The sequence below is a fragment of the Aspergillus multicolor genome (assembly GCF_047715735.1).
Source record: "Aspergillus multicolor strain CBS 133.54 unplaced genomic scaffold BDW74scaffold_10, whole genome shotgun sequence".
Classification (NCBI taxonomy): domain Eukaryota; kingdom Fungi; phylum Ascomycota; class Eurotiomycetes; order Eurotiales; family Aspergillaceae; genus Aspergillus; species Aspergillus multicolor.
The window spans coordinates 531,867-554,271 of record NW_027395961.1 but is presented as its reverse complement, the minus strand read 5'-3'; the positions used below and the strand labels follow the sequence as shown (position 1 = coordinate 554,271).

Sequence of the window (22,405 nt, the reverse complement as noted above, 5' to 3'; positions counted from 1 at the left end):
GTGATCTGAAAAGATGAAACAAAAAATGCACTCGGCAGCAATAAATTAAATAAAGCTAGGTAGTATATAAAGCTAGTTTGATTGATACGGTATGTTCCAGATCTTCAATGGACGTATGCCATCTCAGCCGTTGCCAGCCGCAGGACATAAATCTAGTACTCACTGGTCGGAAAATCCATTCGATATCAGCACTTCTTCGGCACAACCACAGTCATAGAAAGGCTGGATTGCAATTTGACATCCGTGCTAGTTTGGTTTGGCAAAGTAATCCCGGAGGGAAGGGACCACAAGATGGGACAGGCAAGCAGAGCAGAGCGGGCGGGACACCTAGAAGTGAGAAAAAAAAAAAAAAACGTTTGGCTGGCCAGGGGTATTGATTGTCATTGCAAGCAAAGGATTCATTCAAGATCGACCTGCATCTTATCTTCTAAGATACATTATCCATGTCTTTTATGTAAACCTCCTGCTGTGACACAGGTAGGCCAGGTCAAAACGACGTCCCAGAACTCCATCATCAAGATCCAGACTCGATCCCGTCTTTCCTTGAGGGATTTACGCCTGTGGTAGTTGTTAGTCCTTCATTCCATATATTTTGTATTTGTGATGCGACAGTTGGGCGGCAAGCGAGCCGTGGTGTTCATGTGCGTACCTTGATGGCGTACTTCCGCTGGGGGAAGTGCATCTCCTTCTTGCGCTGGCGCTCGGTCTTGAGGGTAGCCTCGTGCTTGGTGAGGCGGCGACGGAGAGCGCGGGTGAGGCGGGGGCGGAGGTCAAGAGGAATGTACTTCTTGTTCTTGTAGAAGAGGCGGAGCTGAGAGCGCTGGTTGGCGTTGATGACGGTCAGGACGCGGGCAATCGACTTGCGGACGTCGTGGCTGTTGAGCGAGAAAAATCAGTATTCCTTCTCCTGCATTTGGCTATCGTGTGATTGTGTTGAGAAAGCAGTGGATGGATGGGTAATTGTGATCGAATCGAATGCGCGCAGTCGGCCGTTCGGAGTTGTCGAGATTTTCCAATTTCCCATTTTCCTCCTCTTGTGATCGATGTTTCGTTTGTCGAGTCTTCGTTTCGTCTTTTGTAGTCGAGTTGGTATACCGATGCGATCCGACCGTACGCACATTCTTTCCGATCCCAATTTCCACTTTCCCATCCGGCTCCTGGTTCTGGTGTATTTGTGATTGTAGGTAGGGAATCAAACGCACATCCGCAGGCTCTTCGACGAGGCACCGCCGGTGATCTTCTGGACACGAAGCTGAGCCAGCTCGGTCTTCAGCTCATCCAGCTGCTTTGTGAGATCATCCTTGCTCTTTCCCCAGAGTTGTCCAGCCTTGACCTTGGAAGACTATATCAGGAGTTAAAATCAGCATGCCATTCTGACGCTCGCATCGTCAAATTTTCGACAGTGTCCCAGTAGCTGTACATACCATGGTGGGCGGTATCTTGTCGAATGGTTGATTGTCGACGTGAGGATTGAAGATGGACCGGGTCGATTTGGAGGATTTCTGTGGGACTAGGGCTTTTTTTTGCTCCTTGGCGCGGTGCGGCGGCTAAGCGGGCGCTGTTTCACGTGACTGTGGCTAGTGCGGAGGCTAGTGCGGTGGATGACGCCGCCCTGGCCTACGCGGTCCGGATCGGAGAGATACAGCCCAGCCCGTGCTCTGTACGTAAGTGCTGGCAGGTAACAGACTAATTGATTGATTGCAAGTGCTGCGTTCCGCTGGACGGATATCTGGCAAGCTTACAGTTGCTTCTCAAGCCTTGTCTATACTTGACTTATACCTACAAGACATTTCCATCCTTCTATACATGGCGACCTCAACCGGTACCGGGTGGACACAGCTGCGGCAGCAGGCCAGATCTCTTGAGACTCAGGTACGGCGAACCTCCCCAGGGACTGGCGCTCTTGGGTGGCTCTGTAGCGAGTATTGACGGCTCTAAAAATGACAGACCGAAAACGCCTTTCACACCTACTCCCAATATGCCTCGATGACGAAGCTGCCTTCGCAGCCCTCAGAAGAAGAATCCCGCAATGAAAACCAGATCAAAGACCTCTTAGAGAAGGTGCACAGCCTTCAATCGATGATTGTGTCTGGAAGCTAACGTCGATTGTCTCTAGCGCGAATCCCTAATCGCTCAACTCGCCCGCCTCCTCGACTCCGAAGCAATCCTCACCTCCTCAGCCCTCAAACAAAACAACCTAGCCCGCCACCGCGAAGTCCTCACAGAACACAAACGCGAATTATCCCGCCTCACATCCGCGATCGCCGAGTCGCGAGACCGTGCAAACCTTCTTTCAAACGTCCGCTCCGACATCAACGCCTACCGCTCTTCGAACCCCGCCGCCGCCGAAGCAGAGTACATGCTGGAGGAGCGGCGTCGCATTGACGAGAGCCATGGAGTAATAGACGGGGTCTTGAGCCAGGCATATGCGATAAATGAGAATTTTGGGATACAGCGCGAGACGATCTCCAGCATAAATCGCCGTATTGTGGGCGCCGCGAGCCAGGTGCCTGGGGTGAATGCTTTGATCGGCAAGATTGGGAACAAGAGGAGGAGAGATGCGCTTATACTAGGAGCCTTTATTGGTCTCTGTTTTCTGATGCTGCTATTCTTCCGATGATAAGATGTCTCTTCTGTTTCCCCGCAGCCGTTGTCTGGATGGCGTTTACATCTATCAGTTTCCTTCGGAAAGTTAATATGGGCTCGGAGTTCATGGCATTCGGGCGATCTATATATCTTACACGCTCACACTAATATGTACATACAATGATTAACGGCTATGCTCGACAATCCTGGCTTTCTTCGGTTCAACTCCTAACACCTGCGAATGCCGCGTAGGTAGATTGGATCCCATTGTGATTCTGCGCTCCTGGATCAGCTTACGGACGCCATTGTTCAGGCCCTCCAGTTCGGCGGGCTCAGCAGGTCCACTACCTGCCCATCGAATACGGCAGTTCTCATCCAGCAAATACACATATCCGACCTTGCTGTTCAACATGCCGATCGCATCCTTGAGGCCCCCGTCAAGACCCTTGCGCACTAGGAACCACCTCGGATGTTGTTCCTTGGGTAGCTTCTGCCGCATCCGCCACATAAACATGTGAATTAACCCTGCCTTAAGCATGTTGTCTTCGACATTGATATCGACCTTCTGCACAAGGTCACTACCCTCCTTGAACGCTTCGTATAGGCCGGGATTGAACTGCGGACCGGTGAACGTGGCGACCTGACTTTCTGCCCAGACGCTAGAAAAGATGTTCACGACTGTGACCTTGCCGCGGAGAATAGAGGTAGTGTTTTGCGGTTCTCTCGGCGAGGCCAGTGTCGCTCCGTACATGTTGGGGAAATAGAGCGCCTTGTCGCGCTTGAATAACCGCGGATTCGAAATGAAGCTCTTACCCCCGCTGTATTGCATGTTCGTCCAATCTCGGTAGTAGGGTCTTGCGGCTTGTTTCGTTCTACAAGTAAAGAGTATACTGTAAGCAACCAGATTGTAGAGCATAAGGCCAAGTACGTACAGCTGCTCACGCCTAGCAAGATGCTTTTCATAATTCACAAAATCATCTCGGCGCTGCCCCCATGTCCGCTTGTCAATTCCGGTGTTCTGACCTTCCTGGGGCGGAATCGCCGAACCGATGGGCCGGTCTAGCTGTGGAACTGGATCATTTTTCGGATTGCGCGCCTTGATAGTAGCAGATTGCGGAGCAGAATTTTGCTGGAATTGGGCCTTTCTACTTGTCGGGGTGTCGGTAGAGGCCGGCGGTTTCTCGCCGTTCTCGTTTTTCGTTGTATAAGGACGGAGTGAGTGTCTGGATCGGAATGTAGAGGCGCCGCGCAGCTGACAGCTCAGGCAGCGACTGCTCTGTAGGAGCGATGGCTCCAGCAGGGACGAAATAGGCACCGGCGGCTTCCACATTGCTGCTGTGTAATGCGTTGGCTGGCCAGCTCCGGCTCTAATCTTTTGGTTCCGATGGGTGGAATTAATTGCTACACGTGACTTGGCGACAGTTCCGCGGCACAACGCGTCCTGGGTGGTGGCTGCCTACAACCTAGACCGTGTCTTGACTCGGACGCAAGACCTGAGTTTAGAGTGAGTTTGTGAAAACACAGATTATATTCTCCGAGAACTCCCGTCGTGGTCGCCTTCGCCAGGCAACTGGTGGAATTACATTTACCTATGGCTCAAGCATCCCCATATAGATGCCTGGCTATTCACCAAATCAAAGGTGCCACCGATGACAACGGCTAAAGAGGCATTTTTCCAGCGCTTAGAGCAGCTGGACTGCCCTAGCGATGAAAGCGAAAGTGAATTTGACCGTCTCATAGCAACTACAAGGCGGAATGGTGGGATTCACTCGTCCTCCGGCTCCTTCTCACCCGGAAGTACTTCATATAAGCCACATTCCATCGTGACCATATCATCTTCTTCAGAACATGTTCCTGTCTCTGCCGAGGACTTGTCCCCTGCCTCTTCGATCATATCCGTTGCAGAGGTAGCGAGCACCGAGGTGAACGTGCAGAGCGACATGGGATCATCCAAACGTCCAGCAAAGGATGTCTCTGGAAAGCACAAGCGAGGAGTCCTAGCCGCGAAGATAATCCCTGAGCAGCAGCAGATCCTCCGAGGCCTTGTCTTCTGTGCGTATCCTAGTTATGGATTATACGAGCGCTTTGACTAACCTGCCTCTCTGATATAGTCTTCTTCCCGAACAACGATGTTTCTCCCTTACGCCGGCTGCGTATCCAGAGAGCCCAGGAATATGGAGCTCTGTGGGCCAAGGCTTGGAGAGAAGATATTACGCATATCATCGTCGATAAAGGGCTGCAATATGAGGAGATCCTGAAGCACTTAAAGATGGACACAGTTCCGGTTCGTGGAGGACATCCTACTAATCCCATTTCATCACTAACCTTTCTAGCCTGAAATTGCTGTAGTTGATGAAAGTTATCCTGCAGACTGCATCAAGTGGCGAAGTATCTTGAAGGTTACACAGTTTCGATTCCAAGTGAAAGGTGCTCCTTCATGCGAACCTCGCGTTCCAAGCAATATGCCGGAACAACCCCTAGTTGTTACTAACGGCTCTCTGCCTCTGAAGCCAGAAGGGAAACTGTTGCCTCAGACTCAGAGATCATCACAACTACTTGAACCAGAAGAACCCACACCAGAACCGGCACCTGTACTCGATCTTCCGGACGTGGCCTACAAGGAGATAGTTCCCGACAGCTTCACTGAACGTGAACGTGACGTCCTAGATGAATTGATTGAGGAGGCTAAAGCTACTGAACATCTGGTAAGACCCTCTGCAACCACCTTCCTCTGCTATGTTCTGACATCGGAAATAGCCTTTGGACCCCTCCGATGATGACACTCCGGCCGAGGCCTCTGGTGATGAGACTGGCGACTTTCAACATCCACCAGCGAAGTTTAAGAGAAGAAAGCTGTCTCGTGATAAAAAATGAAGCAAAGGGTTCCTGGCAGAAATTGTTTCTTTGCATGCAGAAGCATGACTTGACCTCGAAATCCATAACGCAGAACCCAAATGCAAGAACAATCGAGGTACTACAACAGATGCTGGAATACTACACTCGGACTGCGGATCAGTGGCGGGTTCTGGCCTATCGGAAAGCCATCAGTGCTCTACGCAGTCAGCAAAAGAAGGTGACAAGCCGTACAGAGGCCATCCAGATTCCTGGAATTGGCGAGCGTCTAGCAGACAAGATTGAAGAGATAGTCTTCACCAATCGGCTTCGCCGCCTGGAAAGCACCAGTAATACTGCAGAGGATCGTCTACTGCAGATATTTTTGGGTGTCTATGGCGCGGGACTGACCGTTGCCTCGAAATGGATAGCTCAGGGTTACAAGTCGTTGGAGGATTTGCGTACAAGGGCAACCCTCACCCAATCACAGCGCATCGGCTTGGAACGCTATTATGACTTCTCGCAGCGGATACCAAGAAGCGAAATACAAGCACACGGAGACTATGTGCGGCGAATGGTGCAAAAAGAAAGCCCTGGGATGGAAGTTATCATTGGGGGTTCATACAGGCGCGGGGCGGCCGATTCTGGCGACATTGATTTGCTCATCACCAGGCCGGATGCGACAATTGATGAGATTCGAACATTGATGCTGGATATTGTTGTGCCGAAACTGTTTGAAGAGGGGTTTCTCCAGGCCGGGCTGGCTACCACATCTCGAGATGACGGCTCAAAGTGGCACGGTGCATCGAAGCTCAGAGGGGGACGATTCTGGAGACGTATTGACTTCCTATTTGTGCCTGGGGCCGAGCTGGGAGCCGCGTTGATCTATTTCACCGGAAATGACATTTTCAATCGCAGCATAAGACTACTCGCGAGCAAAAAGAATATGCGACTTAATCAACGAGGACTCTATGCGGACGTGGTGCGTAGCCCTCAGCGTGTCAAGTTAAATACCGGTCGTTTGATCGAAAGCCGGAGCGAGGAGCGCATATTCGAGCTCCTGGGGGTTCCCTGGCGTCCCCCTGAGCATCGCATCTGTTAAGTGCCCAGTCCGCCCCGCTTCCCGCTGTTGTTTTTATCGCAGGTGCCATTTCTAAAGTATGGTGGTGCTAGTGGTGGTCTGGCAGCGTTAGTATCACTGAAATGATGATTTCAAGATCGTAAGTTTACGAGAGTTTTCTTATGTGGTCTAATGCAATAAATAAGTTAGTAATATTTGTTTTTGCACTCAAAGAGATCTTTGCTGTATGAAACCATAAAGGGTGATTTATTCCAGCAAGAAGGAGCGGTCACAGAGTGGGAATCTGGAGGAAGGAGCAATCTGCTGTGTAGTCTGTCTATGTATTTTTGCGTGTGTGGTACAGAAACTCTGTCAATATCCATTCCAAGGAAGGCACATTCCTTCCTCTCGGGAGTTCCTCAAACTTTGACCTTCATCTCTCTTCTCTCCATCACACTGGACATTTCCTCCTTCTCTGACCGATCTCATCACCGCCATGCTGCGGTGAAGGTCACACAGACCGCCCCTGCGAGATTTAGTCATTAGAGGTCGAAAATTGGTCGTATTCTGCCCACCATCACCGATTCTGCCTGCCATCCAGTGCTCCTCTTTCTCCATCCCCCTCTTCAACTTCACCGGCTTTTGTTGTCTTCTGGCCATTATTGCCATAAATTCTAGCCATCGGCGTGGTCCATTATACTGAATTGCTCCCTTTCAAAGGGTTCACCTTTTTGGTGGTGGCCGCTGACTTCCCACACTACCGCTCCACCCACACTTTTTTGCCATCCTCCTTCTCCTCCTCCTTGTGTGCGTCGCTGCTATTCCACCTTTCGCAACCTGCTGAGGCTAGTTTTGAGGGTCGATCGAGTGTAGCAACGATATACGATCTGTTTGAGTTTCAGTATCTAAGATTTGAGGCCGCGAGTTGGTCTCGAGTCAATTCCTCCGCCTTCACTAATTCTGCCACACGATATCAACATGGGTCGCAAACCAAACCAGCTCATCCTCGAGTTCTTCATTCGAGGCCAAAAGCTTGAAGATGCCAGCAATCGCTACCAACATACGTGCAAGGCATGCGGCGAAAAGTTTCCCAAAGGTCGCATCGACAGTCTCACCAATCACCTCGTAAAGAAATGCACCGCAATTCCGTTGCGGGATCGACAACGCGTCTTGTTGCGACTTCACGAGCTTCCAGACCTCGCCGACGGCGATCAAAACAAGGACCCAAATGCTGCAGGACAGATCAAGGGGAAGCCTGGTGAGGTGTCCTTCACAACGCGCCAGAACTTCGACGGCTTGAATGTGCTGGCCGAAGCGTCGCGACAGGTGGGTGCTTCCGACCAGTCGAAGCGGGGGGCTCCTGCTTTTCCCCAGTCCGTCACTGTTGGTGGAAAGACAGTGGTCGTTGACCCTGCGCTTGAGGCAGAGGGTTTTCAGGGCCACCCTGCTCAGTCTGACCAGATGGACGAGGACGTGAAGATTCCGGGTAAGAGTCGGTTCTAGTTTGTGTTTTCAGTTTGCAGCGCGCGCTAATGGAGGAAATCTCCTATTCGCAGTCTCTCCCAACACACCTACAGACGCAACGATTATTCCTGCACTTCCTCCTACCGGTTCACTTGATCCTTCGTCAGCATCGCCGCCCCTGCCTGAGACATCTATGACTCCCGACCCAACCGCCGCTTCTCGGCAGTCGCAGCTGTCTATGATCGCCGCATCTGCTAGTGAAATGGTACCTCACGGCCTCCCGTTGGATCATGATCCTAGCTCTGGACTTTCTGACGGTTTGTCTAAGATGAGTTCTGCATGGAACCAACAGCTCTCAACTCAAGAACAGCTGCTGTTCGACAGCCTTCAAGAGCATGATCCGACGCTGACCGCAGCCACGCAACGCGCCGCCTCCTTTCCTCGCCCCATCGCGATGAACCCCAACTCTCAAACCAAGGGTTTTGTAAACGAGTTTGGTAATTCAACCAAGCCGGCTAAACCCAAGGTCCGTGGTCGATTCTCCGCAGCGAGACGCCGAGAGGTTCAAGAAGTGCGGAAACGAGGCGCGTGTATACGTTGTCGTATGCTCAAAAAGCCCGTATGTTTTTTTTTCTGTCTGCCGTTTGATTCGAGTTTACTTACAAGCTTAGTGCTCCGGCGACAGCCCGTGTACCACCTGCGCTAGCGTCGAAAGCGCGCGTTTGTGGAAACATCCATGCATCCGCACTCGAATCGCGGATGAGTTTGAATTGTTCAATGCTAGTATGTAAAACTAGCTCAGCCAAAATTGCCGATAACGCTAATCAATTGTTAGATCTACATGCAACGTTGGCTTTTCATGATGTCGGCAGTATTCGAAATCAGGTGAAATTCGACATCTTCGCTGGACGTATTGAGGTCACTCATTTCGAAGAGAGCTTGATTTTTGTCACTCTTGCTGGACAACAGGGCCACAAGACTTCAACGTCAACGCTCGACCCTCAGCTCCAAGGACTTGGGGACGATCCGCAGTTTCAGGGACCCCTTCAGGAGGTTTACCTGCTGGACAGCGATATGGAAGATATTCCCGGGAAGGTTGAGTTGTACATCAAGAAGACTGGATCAATGTTCTACGAGCGCGAAGCTTCCGACATCATAAGACCAACATTGATGCTAGCGTCAGAGCTGGCCATACAGAAAAAGGTGCAACGCTCGTGCTTACCGCGTTATATTGATGCTAAACCATCTGCAGGACCTGTTGTTAGAACGAGTATTGGAGCTGTGGGTTGCCACCCATATTCTGGTTGATGTTGACATGCACTGGAAGACTTTCAGCAACCCGTCCTTGCCACCAGCTTCCTACTCCTTTGCGCAACCTACTGATGACGGACGTATTCCGATTGACGAGATCACTAATCCCGAGTCGTACGCTCTGCTGTGCGGCCAGTTGCGCGCAGCTACCGAGAAGCGTGCAGCGGCGCTGAGCAAGTCGGTGATGAATGATTTGGAAAGAAGGCTTCTCCAGCGGCAGCAAAGCGGCTGGTTCGAGACCTTCCTGGTTTCTTTGATTCTATTGAACTGCGTGGAGAGAACTTGCTGGCTATTCCGGTCTTGGGATGATGAGAACTTTACGCAGCGGTGGCCCCTTGAAAAGCGGCCCCAGACCTACGCGGCGCAAGGTGACCGGTTTTCGGATATCCTGCACATGTTGCTGAAGATGCGGAGCCTGCCACCCAAGGCGAACCCACTGCCGGACAGCGGGATCCTCAAAGCTGTGGAGGGGAGTGATGAAAACGCCATCCGCTGGTTTGACATGATCAAGGTCACACGTAAGTTACACCATGTCCTTAATTCCCTTCACATGATGCTAACTAGTTTCAAGCACTCTATATAGAGCAGCGCCAGACTGCAGGGTTTGACCCGGCTGATTGTCGGTCCTTCGACCTCCGCTACGGATCGAAGCTGCTGCCGACTGTCTATGGGTGAGTGTGGGAGGACGATGGTGATATGAACATGCTTAGCAGACGTCGTGCTCGGAGCTAGTCGGATTGTACCTTATCTCTTTTCAATTCCTTTCACCTTTTACCTAATAATAACGTGTACGTTTATTAATGGCGGAGCATGGGCTATGGAAAAGAAAGCGGGAAAGAAAACAATGTCAGTTTATCAGGGGCTTAGTAGGTAGACGGGGTAACTGAGGCTCGTCGTCTTAATATAACCATAAAATATACTCAAACACATTTAGGCTCCTAGAGTGCGTATTGCTTAATGCACTCCGCAGTCTGTGCATGGACTACTAAGACGACTTGGGGATATCCTCGGCCGGCGACCCTCAGTCAACAACGGCGTGCGATATGACGATCAGCAGCGCGAAGCCAGAAGCAGTCAAGAGCTCCCCTACTAAAAGAGCTACTAAACTGCCCCAGTCAACTGGACGCGACCTTTGCCTTTTTTAGGGGCGCATCAGGAGTATTCCGCGAGCGCCCTGAGGAAAATCGCAGGATCATGCAGATTTCATCTTGACCTCGTCGTCTGCTAATAATTTGGCCGCAGTGCTATAGAGGCTTGTATTATCACTATATATTGTCCTAATCTCCGTCCCGTCGTGGACACGCCGTTCCTTCATCATTTCTTTTCTTTCTTTTCTTTTGTCATTTGTCTCAGTCCCCTCAGTTTCACGCAGTCGCTCTTTCAGGCCTCAGTCTGGCCAACAATCCTTGCAGCTGATCCCCTGCAGCTCCAAGCTCCAATTTCTCTCAAAGCCAACCGATTGCTCGGGTGCCAGTTGCAGCAATATTGCAGATGGCAGACGCCTAGAAGAGCGAAAAGGGGGAACGTTCGCGGACTTTGTTTACATCAGTTTAGGAGCTGTCCCTCGTGCTGCTGCCAATACGACCGACCCTTCAGCCCGCCAGAATCGAGAGATCCGCCACCATGTTTTCGACCCATCACCAACATCCTCCTCCGGTCATTCCTCCGTCGCCGACCCTGTCAAACCCGGACATGATCCTCCCCTTCGATGACAACGAGCGCGAGAATTCCACGCCATCTCCATCGTTCAATCTGCCTTCACTTTCCCACTTGCAGTCCTTCTACGAGGGCCGAACAAACTACACAAACGGGTATAACAATCTGGACCCGGCGAGGACTAGCGCGCCCCGGACCCAGAAAAAGGCCTTTCCGCGACACACGTGGATGAACGAAGGTCACGATGCTGCCAGTCGCCGCTTGTCAGACATAGGGGAAGAAGAGACCGGGTCGCCCTACCGGGCGATGAGGAATTCGCAGGGCATGGCAGTAGCACGGCAGAGTCGTGTTTTGGATTCGCCGGCCTCAATCCGCGAGGCGGACAACGCCTCCGAGGGTGCAGAAAACAGAGCGCACAGCAGCTCGTCGGGCTCGACGATCAGCGCCGCAAGCGAAACGTCGTCGTGGGATGAGACAAAGGCGCGCGCAGACTACGTGGCTGCGCAGGAGCGTCGTCGATCGAGAGATGACCGTGGCGCAGCCCCTGGACCTGGACCGTCCAGCGGTGCACAGACGAGCGCAAATGCGCCGGTGGCCAATGAGGAGGGGGGTCCGGACGAGGACCTGTCCGCGGTCATCCTGGAGAGCGAGGCAGAGCGAATTCTGGAGAACGCTAAGAGGCGATTGTCGGTATGTTGCTTACTGGTACATTTTGGATTTGCGGTGCGGTAACTAACTTTTCAAGCTCATGGAGGGCAATCTAACGCGAGCTCGCTCTACAATGCGCTCAACTACTCCTTCCGCCTCGTCATCGCCAGTGCCATCCGTATCCCCTGGTCTCGGACAGCCCGTTGGCGGCTTGTACCAGTCGATTCATCGCGCGGCTGACCGCAGGTCCTCCAACAGCCGGCCGCGACAGACATATAACTCCCAGGATACGTCCAACAACCGGCACTCGCGAGTTTACAGCGAGACCAACCTGCCGTCAAACCAGCCTACCATTATGAAGAACTTTTCCCGCTCCATGAGCGCCATGGGCTCTAGCACGAGCTCTAATATCCATAATGGCGAGCGCTCTTTTCATTACGCGCCTACTCGGGCGTACCTGACCCACCGCGCGTCAGTCTCATCTATACAGCAACATGGCTCGAATCCGTCTACAAAAGAACGCGCGTCTTCCAACTCCCCGCCAGTGTTTAAAGAAGAGGAAGAAGACGAGACAAAACCGTCCAATATGGAGGAATTCAATACAGTATACCCGGTAGACGATCCTCCTTCTCGATCCCAGTCCCAGCTGCAGGTGCGCGACCTTCAGGACCAGATGAAGGGTCTTCATATCAAGATCTCAACTCTGAAAGTGAAGGCGCAGGAAGATGGTCTGCGACGACGCAGTCTGCAAAGTCTGCGCACGCCCAGCCCTTTGACAGCTGCAACGCACTGGTATGCCAATCCTCTCGATCACACTGCACGCCGTAGTCCACTGCGTATGAGCGCCGAGTATGAACAATACATGGACTCTCCCATCAACAGCCATTTCAGCGGTAGCGGGCAGAGGTCCAGTAGCAATACTGATTCCACGCTTCTTGTCCCGGAGACTGTCCCTTCTGGGCCCGTGCAGTCATCGGACGGCCCCATAGTGGCAGCGTTCGAACTCACCGACCATGAGAGCGACCACTCAACCGCGGAAAGCCTTTACGAGGATGCAGAGGAGGATATTGACCGCGCGGCGCTAGAGGAGATTTTACGAGAACCTCTGGACGACGACCTTGCTGAGGAGGAGCTAGAGTCTTTCCCCGGGGTACCACATACCGATGATACCCCTCACGAGGAGCGCGAGGACGCCTTCGACTACGAGCACTTTATCCTGCATAGCGCTTTGGGCAATTATACACAAGCGCGCCTCCGCCGGCAAAGCAACGCGTCGGAAACGTCTGTTGAGACAACCCGGCCGATCATCAAGCGCCGCTCTATGCGATCCATCAAGCACTCCCGGTCGAACAGCAACAACTCGATATCCACCATCGCGACCTTTGCGACCGCTACCGAGGGTAGAGACGACGTTGAGAGCGTTTTGTACTGGGACCGGAAATTCAACGTTGGTATGTTTGCTGTTGACATCTGCATATTATAACTTCAAGACTAATATTCCCAGAACTCAACCATACCTATGCTGAGGAAGACGAGGAACTAACAGACATCGACTCCGAGGCAGAGCGCACTCCTCGCAAATCAAAATCCCTTGCAGTCGAGGTTATTTCTCAACGTCCTGATTCTGCAGCCACCGGCTCCGCAACGCCAACGTCACTCGCCTCGTCTCTCGTCTCAACTGTCCGCGCGGCCGCAAGCCCACATCCAAACTCGGCGAACAGCCATCTGGGAATCAACGACGACGATACGAAACTGCTCGAGCAGCTGTTTAAGAGCCTTGGCGATGTCTGTATGAACCTGCAGGAACTCACATTGTCTGCGGATTACGACGAGAAGCAGGCGAGGCTGCTGAGAAGACGGTTGGAGTCTGCGCGGCGCGTGCTTGATGGCGAACTTGATACCTGATCTGACGGATATTTCTTATATTTAATTTTAATTGTGGTGCTTTTGTGATACCCATATATATAGCATATAGTCTATTTATTGACCAGGAGAATTATGAGGAGCATGTTTATATGGAGTTCTGTTCTATGACTTAGGAGTTAGGGGTCAGCACCGCACGTGTCGACGCGCGTGGATCAACGCGATCCGCAAGCCTTCCCGATAAGGAAAAACAGAATCAACCCCTCGATACCCCTCACTGAGACAACAATACTCTATTCTCTACATCCAATCATATCTCTTTCAAAAGAAACATAAACACTTCCAGCTCAAGAACAGAAAAGAAGACAAACGAAAAGAAGCATGACAAACCGCCGCCTCCTCATCTTCCAAGAAACCCCCCTGCAACACCCGCAATCCCCCACCAACCCACTGACCCCCAACCCAAGCATCCCCTACTCCGTCCAGCAAACACACACGCAGCTCAACACGCAGCAGTTCACATACCTGCCTATCAACAAGCTCGGGCTCCCCGTCCATGGGCCAGGCTCATTACCCGAGGGTCTGAGGGTTGGGAGTCTGCTAGATCTGCCCCTAAGGGTTATCACGGCGTTTACGGAGATCTTTAATGGGGTTAAGTATAAGGGGTGGTGAGTCTAGCCTGTCTTTTTGTAATTGTGTGTTGTGCTTGAGGGTGCTGTGCTGATATCGTGGTCCAGGGCGATTGTTGCGGCTGGACCGTACAATGATCCGACGCTGGGTGTAGGCACGGGGAAGTTCTATGCTGTTGTGCTGGAGCAGGTGAATGCGCCTGAGTCCGGGGCTGGGGCGTTGTGATGTCGACTGTGGTTGGAATGGGAGTGGATATTGATGATTTTTTGATGATATTTTTTTTTTTTTTTCAAATCTCGGATGCGTGACGCTTGACGCTTGCTTGCTGTTAATGAGCCGCCGAGAAGATTTACCAAGATCCTTTCTTTTATCTGATGTCTCTATGGGATCCGGCAGGCTTTGAGATTCGGTGGGGGAGTGTATGTTATGATGGGGAAGGTTATGGCATGGCATGGAGGGCCTCGTCATTATGACTGCAAACTTTGACAGGGTTGGGATTCTATGTTTTGTATAGATTATTACTTTGTATTTTCTCTTCCTGGGTTGGTAGGTCGATACGGGATGGTTGTACATAGTCTCGCTCTTTGTTATACCCTGGCTAGTTTACTGCATCTTGTTGGTATATAAGGACAGGCTTCATAGCCAATTGGTTTTTATGGCCCAGCGGTATAATGCGTTGACACATCTATCTATGGATGGGTTTTTTTTCCCTTTTTGAGTGGACATATATATTTCTGTATGATGGGATTAAAGTATCAGCATACCATAGAAAAACCAATTGACAGAGCTCAGTCCTTGTACTCTAGCAAAGAGAAAAATCACCACGTAGGAAATAATACACTATGAAGGTCGTAAGAAGAATAGGTATGCTTTTTTGTACAACAAGGGAATAAAATATAAAGATCTAAAGTAAACCGGATATAACTCCTAAATCTAAATCTGCTCCAACAACAGCTTCGACCCAGACGCAGCAGGCCCCTTCTCGCCCTTGCTCGCCTTCTGAAGCTCCTTCTTTCCCTTCTTCAGCGCCTTAAGGAGCTCAGCCTTCTTGGCGAAGTCATCGCTCTCCGCCAGCGCAACGACAACGTACGCATTTGACCCCGTCGCCCACGCCACGATCTCGCCACTGATTTGCTCGTATAGGAGATCTCCGAAGCCGAGCGGCGGATCGGCCTTCTCGACCTTCTTCTCGGCCGCGTTGAACCGTCCACCCTGCACAAGGGACTTCAGCATTCGGCCGAAGAACGCTGACTCCGATGCCTCGGAGGCCTTGGCGGCCGCAGCAACGGCGGATAAAGCCTCGGGCTTCTTGCCGTTCGACTCGTCGGCGTCGAAGAGCACTTCCGACAGGAATTGGCAGCCCCAGCTGCTCGTGAGGAGGGTGTCTGCACGGGCGGTGATGAAGTCGAGGAGGATCGGGGAGGCGGCCTTGATGAGCTCTGAGCGGCGGATAACGGGATCTTTCTTCGACGTCTCCTTACGAATTTCGCGGATCTCGTCGAGGACGGCGAAGTCCTGCTCGGGGAGGAGCCACTTCAGCCTCTTGGCGTTCGTGTTCTCTGGGTCGCTGGCGAAGGGGTAGAGGATGGGGATGCGGGCGGTCAGGTCCGTGGCCTGGTAGAGGAGTTCCTCGTTGCGGGCTTCATCATCGTTCATGGACTGGTTGAGGAGTTCGGGGAAGACGAGCTTCGCGGTGAGCTTTGTGTCGTCGATGACTTCGTATGCGGCGAGCAGGACGAGGTGTCCGTTTAGATCGCCGGCCATCATCTTGACGGTGTCCTTGTAGAAGCGGGTGAGGTGTTTGCGGTCCTTTGCGTTGGAGTAGGCGAGGGCGAGGCACATGAGGCGGGCGCCGGATTTGGTGAACGCCAGGTTCTTGACGAGGTCGCCCTCTTCGTCGCCCTTGATGAGTTCGATGAATTCGGTGGCGTCGGTGGTGCCGGGTTTCGTGTTGAGGAAGTACTGCAGCATGGCGTCGTGGAGCATAGTGAAGCCCGTGGTCTTCTTTTGGATGAGCTGGTTGATGAGCTCGAGGAGGAAGTGCATGATGGGGGAGCGCTTGGCGGGGTCTTCTTCGAGGATGGTCTTGAGGTCGGCGGTGGGTTTCTGGTCCTTCTTGTTGTCTCGGAAGATGGCAAACTCGGCGCCATACCATTCCCTCAGTAGGTGTGCTTGTTGCTCTTTCGTCGCGACGGTTCTGTAGATATCGTCGAGGATCCATGATCCCTCGGGGTGTCGAATCAGGCGCTTGACCTTGCCGTAGAACTCAGCGATGACCAGGTCCCGGATCTCAGAGTCGCCGTGGACGATCAATTTGCCGATCAGGAACTTGGCGTATTTGCTCTGCGCCAACTCAACGTAGCTGCCCTTGAGCTCGCGCGCGATCTGATGCCGCTGCTCGGTGTTGGCGTATTTCAGCGCCGTCTGGATAACACGGACAGAGTCATGCTTGAAGACGAAGTCCTTTACTCGGCCGGTGATAATGTCGAAGAGCTCGGCGATCAGCTTCTTGCGCTCCTCCAGAGGGACGTGCGACTTGCGGCGTAACCGCTCCCACAATTTCTTAGATCGGGCGATCTGGTCGGCGTTGGGTTTCGCGGCCTTGCGCTCTTGCTGGAGGACTTTCTGTTTGATGTGTGATTCGCGAGAGGTGGATTCTACACAATTCAGATTAGTTGGGATGAAATCGGATAGCCGGAAGAAGAGAACTTACTCTTCGCCTCCTCGTTCTCCTGAGCCTTCGGGTTCACCTTCTTCTTATCCTTGACCTCAGCCTCCTCCTCGCTCTCATCCTCATCTTCCTCGTCAACATCATCCATATCAACATCATCCTCCTCCACATCCTCAACCTCCGAGTCCTCGATATCATCAACGTCGAAGTTATCATCCTCATCAGAGAAGTCGTCCTCCTCTGATTCCTTCACGGACTTCTTCTTCGAGACCTTCTTGTCCTTCTTTCCGGACTTCAAGTCCTTGCCCTTTGTCGCACCCTTCGAGCTCTTATGGGCCTTCACCGGCGCGGACTTGCCCTTCGACGGGACGGCGGTCTTGGTCTTCGTTCGTTTCCCATTGCGGTCTTCGCCGGCATCGACGCGGCGCTTAACTCCGACCATGATAATAATGTGATTTCCGGGTCGGATAAGAGAGAATTATGGTATATCAACAGAGAGGGGGAAATAGACCGCTGATAATACTGCTTCTCTGGCTTGGCTGAGATATCCGACTTTTTTTTTACTGCCGGTCGCTACTTCGGGCGGTCAGCATGCCTGGCATTGTTTGCAATGTTTGTCGCGATAGGCGATAAGATTATGGAGACCAAGAGCAGTGCATAAAAAAGGAACAAAATGTATAATGTATTCTCCACTAAAGCATTAAATGATGAGGTCTTTCAAATGTATCCAGCATTAAGATTAGATCAATCATCGAAGATGAAGCAGAGCTGCAGGCCCGATACATAAATCGGGGGAATGGCAGATGCAAACGACGCCAGAACGCCCCAATCCAATCAATTAGTGTCATCAAATCATACAAAGCTGCTTACATGGCGCCCAAAATGAGATTTTTACAACTCACTTAGTCCTTCACTCACGCACCTCTGCTACCTCAGACTGCGAAGCGTATGGTGATTTCATCGCGCGCATCTCCGAGCTGGGCGGCGCTTGGGCGGACTTTTTCCGGCCCGGGATGTGAAAGCCGAGATGTGATGATGGCTTGGACCCTCCTGCCTGCGAGTCGCTTGAAAAGTCGCCGAAGCGGGAGAAAATGCTCTTCCTCTTAGGCTTGGTAGATTCGGTGTCGTCGTCTAGCCCGACTTCCTCAAATTGGTCTTCTTCCATTGTGGGCGCGGGCCGTTGGCCGCTGTAGCCGGATGTCGAGGTTATGCGGGAGAAGCGCGAGTCGAGAGAGGTTCGGGAGGGCATGTTGTCTGGGTAGATAACGGGCGAGCGCGCGGATATATCCTGTATTGAATGAGTCTCTTTGTTGCGCCAAGGTAAGCCAGGGTAAAAGGTAGTGGTGGACTTACGAAAGAGCGGCGATAAGAGTCGAAAGACTCGCGGGAGATGGAGAATGGTTCATTCTCATCGACGAGGTTGCGGTGGTTCGAGGACGACTTCGATCCTGGATATTTGCGCCAGAAGCTCTCCTTCTCTGGTGGTGATGGCTAATGCGATGTTAGAGTGCGCATTGTTCTTTGAGCTAGACGCCGAGGTCGAGGTATGGATATACGTACCGGAAGATAATCGCCGTTGCAATCGACAACTATGCCATCTCAATTAATTAGTCTTTCAAGCGAAGAAGAATTGAGACATACCGCTCAGCTTATACTCAGGCGGTTCAGTTTCGTGACTCTTTCTGATGCTCAATGGAGTCGCAGGCTGGTCTTCGGAGGGCCGGCCATCGGGCTGAGCGTCGCCTTCCCCGCCACTACTAGGAGCGGCGGGCTTTCGCCCCAGAAAGTTGAGGAACGGAGCCATTTGATCGTGTTTTTCGAGGACGCTGGAGTCAAAAAGAAAGTGGATCGATTAATAGATATTCAGGGGAAGTGGTAAGACGATAACTGGAGATAATTCTCTATAAAGGACCACGTTATGTACCTCACATGATCGGTTGTCTGGGGCCGGCGGGAAAATTTATGAAGATCGCCATGGGCTTTTAGTGCCCGATGGTAACGTCATAGTTTCTTGGAGATTGCGGAGGTCGTGGTGGAATTCAAGTCCGGCTCTCATCTCGTCCGAAATTGAAGGGAAATTCCTGGTTGTTTTGAAGGCGGACTCGTAGGTAAGTTTTATGCAATAAATATGTAAGGTTCCAGATTTCCATTTGTCTGACCCTGTTCCAATATAGACCTGCAGCGGTCATTGGAGCCGTGCATGCCAGACCTCCGCACGTGGTTTACCAGCCTTATGAGGCTATCAACTCTGAGATGTAGGAACTTTCTACCATTGGTCTCATGGTAGGCAATTGCATTGCACAAGCACTCATTCCCATACGATCATGGCCATTGGCGACAGTCCTTGACCTAGTACTATGCACTTGCACCTATGCTAGTCAAGCCTTCGGCCGCCGAGGGCTTCCAACCAGAACTGATTTCGCGGAATCAAAAGGATAATAAGATACGCCCGTGACACTTAAGTTTTCTATGTATGCATGCTCTAGCATGGAGAGATTCCTGGATCAGGATTCCTGATATTCTAGTTAGGAAGAGCATTTCAAGGCCCATCTTGTTGCAACCCGCTCCCATCAAGCGGCGTTATGGTTCAATTCAATGCGTATATTTACTCGAGATCATGACCGGGATACCCCGGAGGAGAATCGTCGAACCAATTATTCATAAGCGAAAACCTCTTTCAAAAGAGATAAAGCGTGTATAAAGTTCCAATTGCTGTCTGAGATGAGTGAAAAGCTAGCAAGCTTCGGATATAAATTAAGTTGTGACAAAAATTCTTTATCTGTCATGGATAGTCGAGTGGGAGATCAGCCGTTAGTCAGTGACCTTGCTTAGGTCTTGGCCAGCGTCGACTGGTGCCCGGTACGAATCCTGGGGTTGTCGATTGTACTCGTGCGAGTAATCCACGAACGCTACACGGCACTAAGCAATGGAAGTGACCCTTGAGGGAAGCAATTCTGCAGAGACACTTCCACCCTGGGGTGGCGTCATCGGATTACACCGTCGCGTTACAGGGAATCTGGCTGTTTGGTTGGACGACTACTTTTTGCTCAGTCATTTTTATTTGACTGTCGTAGATTTCGCTGATATGGACGAATGAATCTCTCCAGGTACATCGCAATGCACTGCTTTGTGGTTTTGCGGCCAAGGGTAGATAGTTGCGGTGGTCCCGTGGTGTTCAGGGTCGCTCCTGCCTCATTTCTCACCTCCAGCACGACTATCGGCTTCGGAATTCTGTCAGGCGCCTGCACCATGTTCGGTCCTATGGCTACATTCGCTTCGATACCTGCAAGGTATACATATCGCAGTTTTTATTATCACGTTGCCCATAGAGATATCGGATGGGTTATCAAAGACCTCAATTCTAAATCCCACGCCTTTTACGCATTCTACAAAACGTACACCCCGCTACCTTGCTTCTGAGAAATAGTGGTTGCGCCGCCAGCTTCCCTTGTGATAGGTACTCACTGTAGTATGGCGTTTTGGAAGGGCTGGGCGCTATGGCAGAAGTTGAGCGTTGTAGGTACACACTGCCCTACTATCGGCGCACCAGACTGACCTTTTACAGGCTCTAGCATTCCTTCTCGTAAGAAGACGCCTGCGTACACATATCAATACTGACAAACAAGCTCCTTGTCCTCGTCTACTCCTTCAGCGTTCTCACCTATAACAGGCGAAAGATCAGGAAACAAGCTGCCGAAGAAGCGGACCAGCGAGCGGAGCAGGAGGCTGAGATGGGAGAGGCTAAATCGTCATCGAACGAGATACCGTTTGGCGCCAAAGCCCTGGAAAAAGGAATCGAGGTCGAGGGTATATGGACGATGAAGCGGCACTCCCTTAAGCCAGCGAGTATCGCGGAGAAGAAAAGGTCATCAGTACTAGGTTCACTGCTCAGACATAAATCGACAACTAGCAGTCTCCGGACGCCTCACATCATCGAGCCTAAATCGACCAACGATTCTAATCCGCCCCGCAAGTCAGAGAGCGCAGAGAGCCAAGCTGAGAGTGTACTTGAGAGCATCCACATTGACACTTTCCGGTCCAGCCGACCTCCAAAGCTCGATATTGGTGGTCGCCACGGCCAAAGAACATCCGACGCCGAGAGGCCGCCCGCTCGAGGGTGGTTTGCCTCCCGCAGCTCGTGGATGAAGCCCATCGTAGGGTATAAGCGGTCCTCAGTGCGTGATGGTGGGTCCACTTTACTGCGCGGTCTCGTTCCTAGGAGTATATCCCGCTAATACTCTGCCAGGGCGCCACCGAGGTTCATCGGAGGATTATAGGCGCAGGTTCAGCAAGCTCTTTGACGAGACTCTGCCGCCAGGACCACAACAACGTGAGATGTTCCAGCTCACCCCGATCTATCAAGTGTCCACGGAGGATAGCATTGGAACAAGATCGATGGAGAGAGTCATAACTCCCCTTGCTGTCAAGTCGAGGGGGGAACCTCAGCCATAGATACCAACCAACGTTGACGGAATGGGTGATTGTTGCGCCATGCGTGTATATCTAGGGTATTGTTATCCTCTGATATGGATTGCAATAGTCACATCCAGACTGGATTCCTGGACTTAACGTTGATGTTGAATGGCTATTGTATCTTTTATCCAAGCAGATTATGCAGTATAAATTGAGGCAAAATTGTGGTTCGGTTTGTTTATGTAGGCAGCAGCCGGTGACTGGCACGTGATCTCGTGATGGGCCAGACGCGTCCACATTACAACCCATATGCTCAAGAACTGATTACAGGGAATATAATTGCAAGAATTGGATAATCGACTTCATTCCTAATCCTACGAGTCTTTGCCTGCATATTCCAAACATTTGAGAATTCACCGGCTTCAAACGCAGCACTCGCTTACTCAGTTCATAACAGCAACGCGCCGGGCCAGACGCGTTCTTCAGCTGTGTTGGGGTGGCAAACTGATTGAAAGACTCTGCAACTCCCCAACACCTGTGATTCTCGATTGAAAATGACAGCAGACACAGAAAGCCAGGCTGATTATGATGAGAGTGGGCTTCCAGGCCCGGGAGCACCAACTCCGTTGTCATCGCTGGAGGTACGACTCCTATTGCGACTTTTCAGCGGAGTCATTCAGCTAAAGCTTTACAGGGTATGGCAGGGTTGACCAGCCGAGACATCAAACTCTTCGTTGATGCGGGCTATAATACTGTCGAGTCGATTGCGTACACGTATGTTCCGAGCCCGGTGAGAACCCTTTGGTACGAAGGATGAGGACTGACATTTACAGACCAAAACGACTGCTGGAACAAATCAAGGGCATTTCGGAACAGAAGGCCACTAAGATCCTGGTTGAGGGTGAGTATCTTTGAGAAACACTTTGCAAGAATGTCTTTTAATGACTCCCTGTTGATAGCGGCGAAATTGGTCCCCATGGGCTTTACGACGGCGACGGAAATGCACGCCCGGCGAAGCGAACTTATATCTATCACAACCGGTTCTAAACAGTTGGATACTCTTCTTGGAGGCGGAATCGAGACCGGGTCGATTACGGAGATTTTCGGCGAGTTCAGGACGGGAAAGAGTCAGATCTGCCATACTCTAGCCGTTACATGTCAGCTGCCCTTTGACATGGGTGGCGGAGAAGGAAAGTGCCTTTATATTGACACTGAGGGAACGTTCCGGCCGGTGCGTCTGTTGGCTGTCGCCCAGCGCTACGGCCTTGTCG

At 51.6% G+C, this 22,405-nt stretch overlaps 10 protein-coding genes across 10 annotated transcripts; 6 read left to right on the top strand and 4 right to left on the bottom strand.

The window, feature by feature from the left end:
- Nucleotides 1–320: 320 nt before the first annotated feature.
- BDW74DRAFT_152225 (60S ribosomal uL29 domain-containing protein) lies at nt 321–1,492 on the bottom strand. The gene is made up of 4 exons (XM_073724325.1): nt 1,425–1,492; nt 1,203–1,342; nt 650–875; nt 321–558 (listed from the first exon to the last, which is right to left on the bottom strand). The coding sequence occupies exons 1-4, from the start codon at nt 1,425–1,427 to the stop codon at nt 553–555; spliced, it is 375 nt and encodes a 124-aa protein (XP_073584612.1). The 5' UTR covers nt 1,428–1,492; the 3' UTR covers nt 321–552.
- Nucleotides 1,493–1,660: 168 nt separating this feature from the next.
- BDW74DRAFT_14036 (putative vesicle transport v-SNARE protein Gos1) lies at nt 1,661–2,695 on the top strand. The gene is made up of 3 exons (XM_073722510.1): nt 1,661–1,872; nt 1,948–2,061; nt 2,117–2,695. Exons 1-3 carry the CDS (start codon nt 1,807–1,809, stop codon nt 2,618–2,620), a joined length of 684 nt encoding a protein of 227 aa, XP_073584611.1. The 5' UTR covers nt 1,661–1,806; the 3' UTR covers nt 2,621–2,695.
- A 75-nt stretch (nt 2,696–2,770) lies between these two features.
- On the bottom strand, nt 2,771–3,916 carry BDW74DRAFT_177583 (mitochondrial ATPase complex subunit ATP10; the record flags this gene model as incomplete). The annotated part of the gene is made up of 2 exons (XM_073728934.1): nt 2,771–3,458; nt 3,519–3,916. 2 exons carry the CDS (start codon nt 3,914–3,916, stop codon nt 2,771–2,773), a joined length of 1,086 nt encoding a protein of 361 aa, XP_073584610.1.
- A 319-nt stretch (nt 3,917–4,235) lies between these two features.
- Nucleotides 4,236–6,520, top strand: BDW74DRAFT_167542 (DNA-directed DNA polymerase IV; the record flags this gene model as incomplete). Its single annotated transcript, XM_073726702.1, has 6 exons — nt 4,236–4,383; nt 4,432–4,638; nt 4,698–4,870; nt 4,920–5,291; nt 5,344–5,386; nt 5,463–6,520. The coding sequence occupies 6 exons, from the start codon at nt 4,236–4,238 to the stop codon at nt 6,518–6,520; spliced, it is 2,001 nt and encodes a 666-aa protein (XP_073584609.1).
- Nucleotides 6,521–7,302: 782 nt separating this feature from the next.
- On the top strand, nt 7,303–10,178 carry BDW74DRAFT_13999 (uncharacterized protein). Its single transcript, XM_073722501.1, has 6 exons — nt 7,303–7,964; nt 8,035–8,561; nt 8,614–8,725; nt 8,778–9,145; nt 9,195–9,771; nt 9,825–10,178. Exons 1-6 carry the CDS (start codon nt 7,457–7,459, stop codon nt 9,926–9,928), a joined length of 2,196 nt encoding a protein of 731 aa, XP_073584608.1. The 5' UTR covers nt 7,303–7,456; the 3' UTR covers nt 9,929–10,178.
- Nucleotides 10,179–10,486: 308 nt separating this feature from the next.
- Nucleotides 10,487–13,658, top strand: BDW74DRAFT_152220 (uncharacterized protein). Its single transcript, XM_073724324.1, has 3 exons — nt 10,487–11,599; nt 11,655–13,008; nt 13,062–13,658. The coding sequence occupies exons 1-3, from the start codon at nt 10,877–10,879 to the stop codon at nt 13,460–13,462; spliced, it is 2,478 nt and encodes an 825-aa protein (XP_073584607.1). The 5' UTR covers nt 10,487–10,876; the 3' UTR covers nt 13,463–13,658.
- Nucleotides 13,659–13,801: 143 nt separating this feature from the next.
- Nucleotides 13,802–14,275, top strand: BDW74DRAFT_177578 (uncharacterized protein; the record flags this gene model as incomplete). Its single annotated transcript, XM_073728933.1, has 2 exons — nt 13,802–14,088; nt 14,158–14,275. 2 exons carry the CDS (start codon nt 13,802–13,804, stop codon nt 14,273–14,275), a joined length of 405 nt encoding a protein of 134 aa, XP_073584606.1.
- Nucleotides 14,276–14,803: 528 nt separating this feature from the next.
- BDW74DRAFT_13976 (uncharacterized protein) lies at nt 14,804–17,230 on the bottom strand. Its single transcript, XM_073722496.1, has 2 exons — nt 16,764–17,230; nt 14,804–16,707 (listed from the first exon to the last, which is right to left on the bottom strand). The coding sequence occupies exons 1-2, from the start codon at nt 17,161–17,163 to the stop codon at nt 14,984–14,986; spliced, it is 2,124 nt and encodes a 707-aa protein (XP_073584605.1). The 5' UTR covers nt 17,164–17,230; the 3' UTR covers nt 14,804–14,983.
- A 75-nt stretch (nt 17,231–17,305) lies between these two features.
- Nucleotides 17,306–18,752, bottom strand: BDW74DRAFT_152214 (uncharacterized protein). Its single transcript, XM_073724323.1, has 4 exons — nt 18,363–18,752; nt 18,282–18,310; nt 18,075–18,212; nt 17,306–18,009 (listed from the first exon to the last, which is right to left on the bottom strand). The coding sequence occupies exons 1-4, from the start codon at nt 18,523–18,525 to the stop codon at nt 17,632–17,634; spliced, it is 708 nt and encodes a 235-aa protein (XP_073584604.1). The 5' UTR covers nt 18,526–18,752; the 3' UTR covers nt 17,306–17,631.
- Nucleotides 18,753–19,752: 1,000 nt separating this feature from the next.
- On the top strand, nt 19,753–21,452 carry BDW74DRAFT_152211 (uncharacterized protein). The gene is made up of 2 exons (XM_073724322.1): nt 19,753–20,906; nt 20,968–21,452. Exons 1-2 carry the CDS (start codon nt 20,453–20,455, stop codon nt 21,171–21,173), a joined length of 660 nt encoding a protein of 219 aa, XP_073584603.1. The 5' UTR covers nt 19,753–20,452; the 3' UTR covers nt 21,174–21,452.
- Nucleotides 21,453–22,405: the final 953 nt, after the last annotated feature.

What these genes read in the sequence shown, in the direction of transcription:
- BDW74DRAFT_13976 (XM_073722496.1), bottom strand. Translation starts at nt 17,163, where the DNA reads ATGGTCGGAGTTAAGCGCCGCGTCGATGCCGGCGAAGACCGCAATGGG. An exon ending in GGAGAACGAGGAGGCGAAGA is followed by an intron (nt 16,708 to 16,763) that starts GTAAGTTCTCTT and finishes TGAATTGTGTAG; the next exon opens with AATCCACCTCTCGCGAATCA.
- BDW74DRAFT_13999 (XM_073722501.1), top strand. Translation starts at nt 7,457, where the DNA reads ATGGGTCGCAAACCAAACCAGCTCATCCTCGAGTTCTTCATTCGAGGC. An exon ending in CGAGGACGTGAAGATTCCGG is followed by an intron (nt 7,965 to 8,034) that starts GTAAGAGTCGGT and finishes TCCTATTCGCAG; the next exon opens with TCTCTCCCAACACACCTACA. An exon ending in GTCGTATGCTCAAAAAGCCC is followed by an intron (nt 8,562 to 8,613) that starts GTATGTTTTTTT and finishes TTACAAGCTTAG; the next exon opens with TGCTCCGGCGACAGCCCGTG.
- BDW74DRAFT_152225 (XM_073724325.1), bottom strand. An exon ending in TCGTCGAAGAGCCTGCGGAT is followed by an intron (nt 876 to 1,202) that starts GTGCGTTTGATT and finishes CTCGCTCAACAG; the next exon opens with CCACGACGTCCGCAAGTCGA.
- BDW74DRAFT_152220 (XM_073724324.1), top strand. Translation starts at nt 10,877, where the DNA reads ATGTTTTCGACCCATCACCAACATCCTCCTCCGGTCATTCCTCCGTCG. An exon ending in ACGCTAAGAGGCGATTGTCG is followed by an intron (nt 11,600 to 11,654) that starts GTATGTTGCTTA and finishes TAACTTTTCAAG; the next exon opens with CTCATGGAGGGCAATCTAAC. An exon ending in GGACCGGAAATTCAACGTTG is followed by an intron (nt 13,009 to 13,061) that starts GTATGTTTGCTG and finishes TAATATTCCCAG; the next exon opens with AACTCAACCATACCTATGCT.
- BDW74DRAFT_152211 (XM_073724322.1), top strand. Translation starts at nt 20,453, where the DNA reads ATGGGAGAGGCTAAATCGTCATCGAACGAGATACCGTTTGGCGCCAAA. An exon ending in GCGGTCCTCAGTGCGTGATG is followed by an intron (nt 20,907 to 20,967) that starts GTGGGTCCACTT and finishes ATACTCTGCCAG; the next exon opens with GGCGCCACCGAGGTTCATCG.
- BDW74DRAFT_14036 (XM_073722510.1), top strand. Translation starts at nt 1,807, where the DNA reads ATGGCGACCTCAACCGGTACCGGGTGGACACAGCTGCGGCAGCAGGCC. An exon ending in CCAGATCTCTTGAGACTCAG is followed by an intron (nt 1,873 to 1,947) that starts GTACGGCGAACC and finishes TAAAAATGACAG; the next exon opens with ACCGAAAACGCCTTTCACAC. An exon ending in TCAAAGACCTCTTAGAGAAG is followed by an intron (nt 2,062 to 2,116) that starts GTGCACAGCCTT and finishes GATTGTCTCTAG; the next exon opens with CGCGAATCCCTAATCGCTCA.
- BDW74DRAFT_152214 (XM_073724323.1), bottom strand. Translation starts at nt 18,525, where the DNA reads ATGGCTCCGTTCCTCAACTTTCTGGGGCGAAAGCCCGCCGCTCCTAGT. An exon ending in GCCTGAGTATAAGCTGAGCG is followed by an intron (nt 18,311 to 18,362) that starts GTATGTCTCAAT and finishes GAGATGGCATAG; the next exon opens with TTGTCGATTGCAACGGCGAT. An exon ending in ACTCTTATCGCCGCTCTTTC is followed by an intron (nt 18,010 to 18,074) that starts GTAAGTCCACCA and finishes CATTCAATACAG; the next exon opens with GATATATCCGCGCGCTCGCC.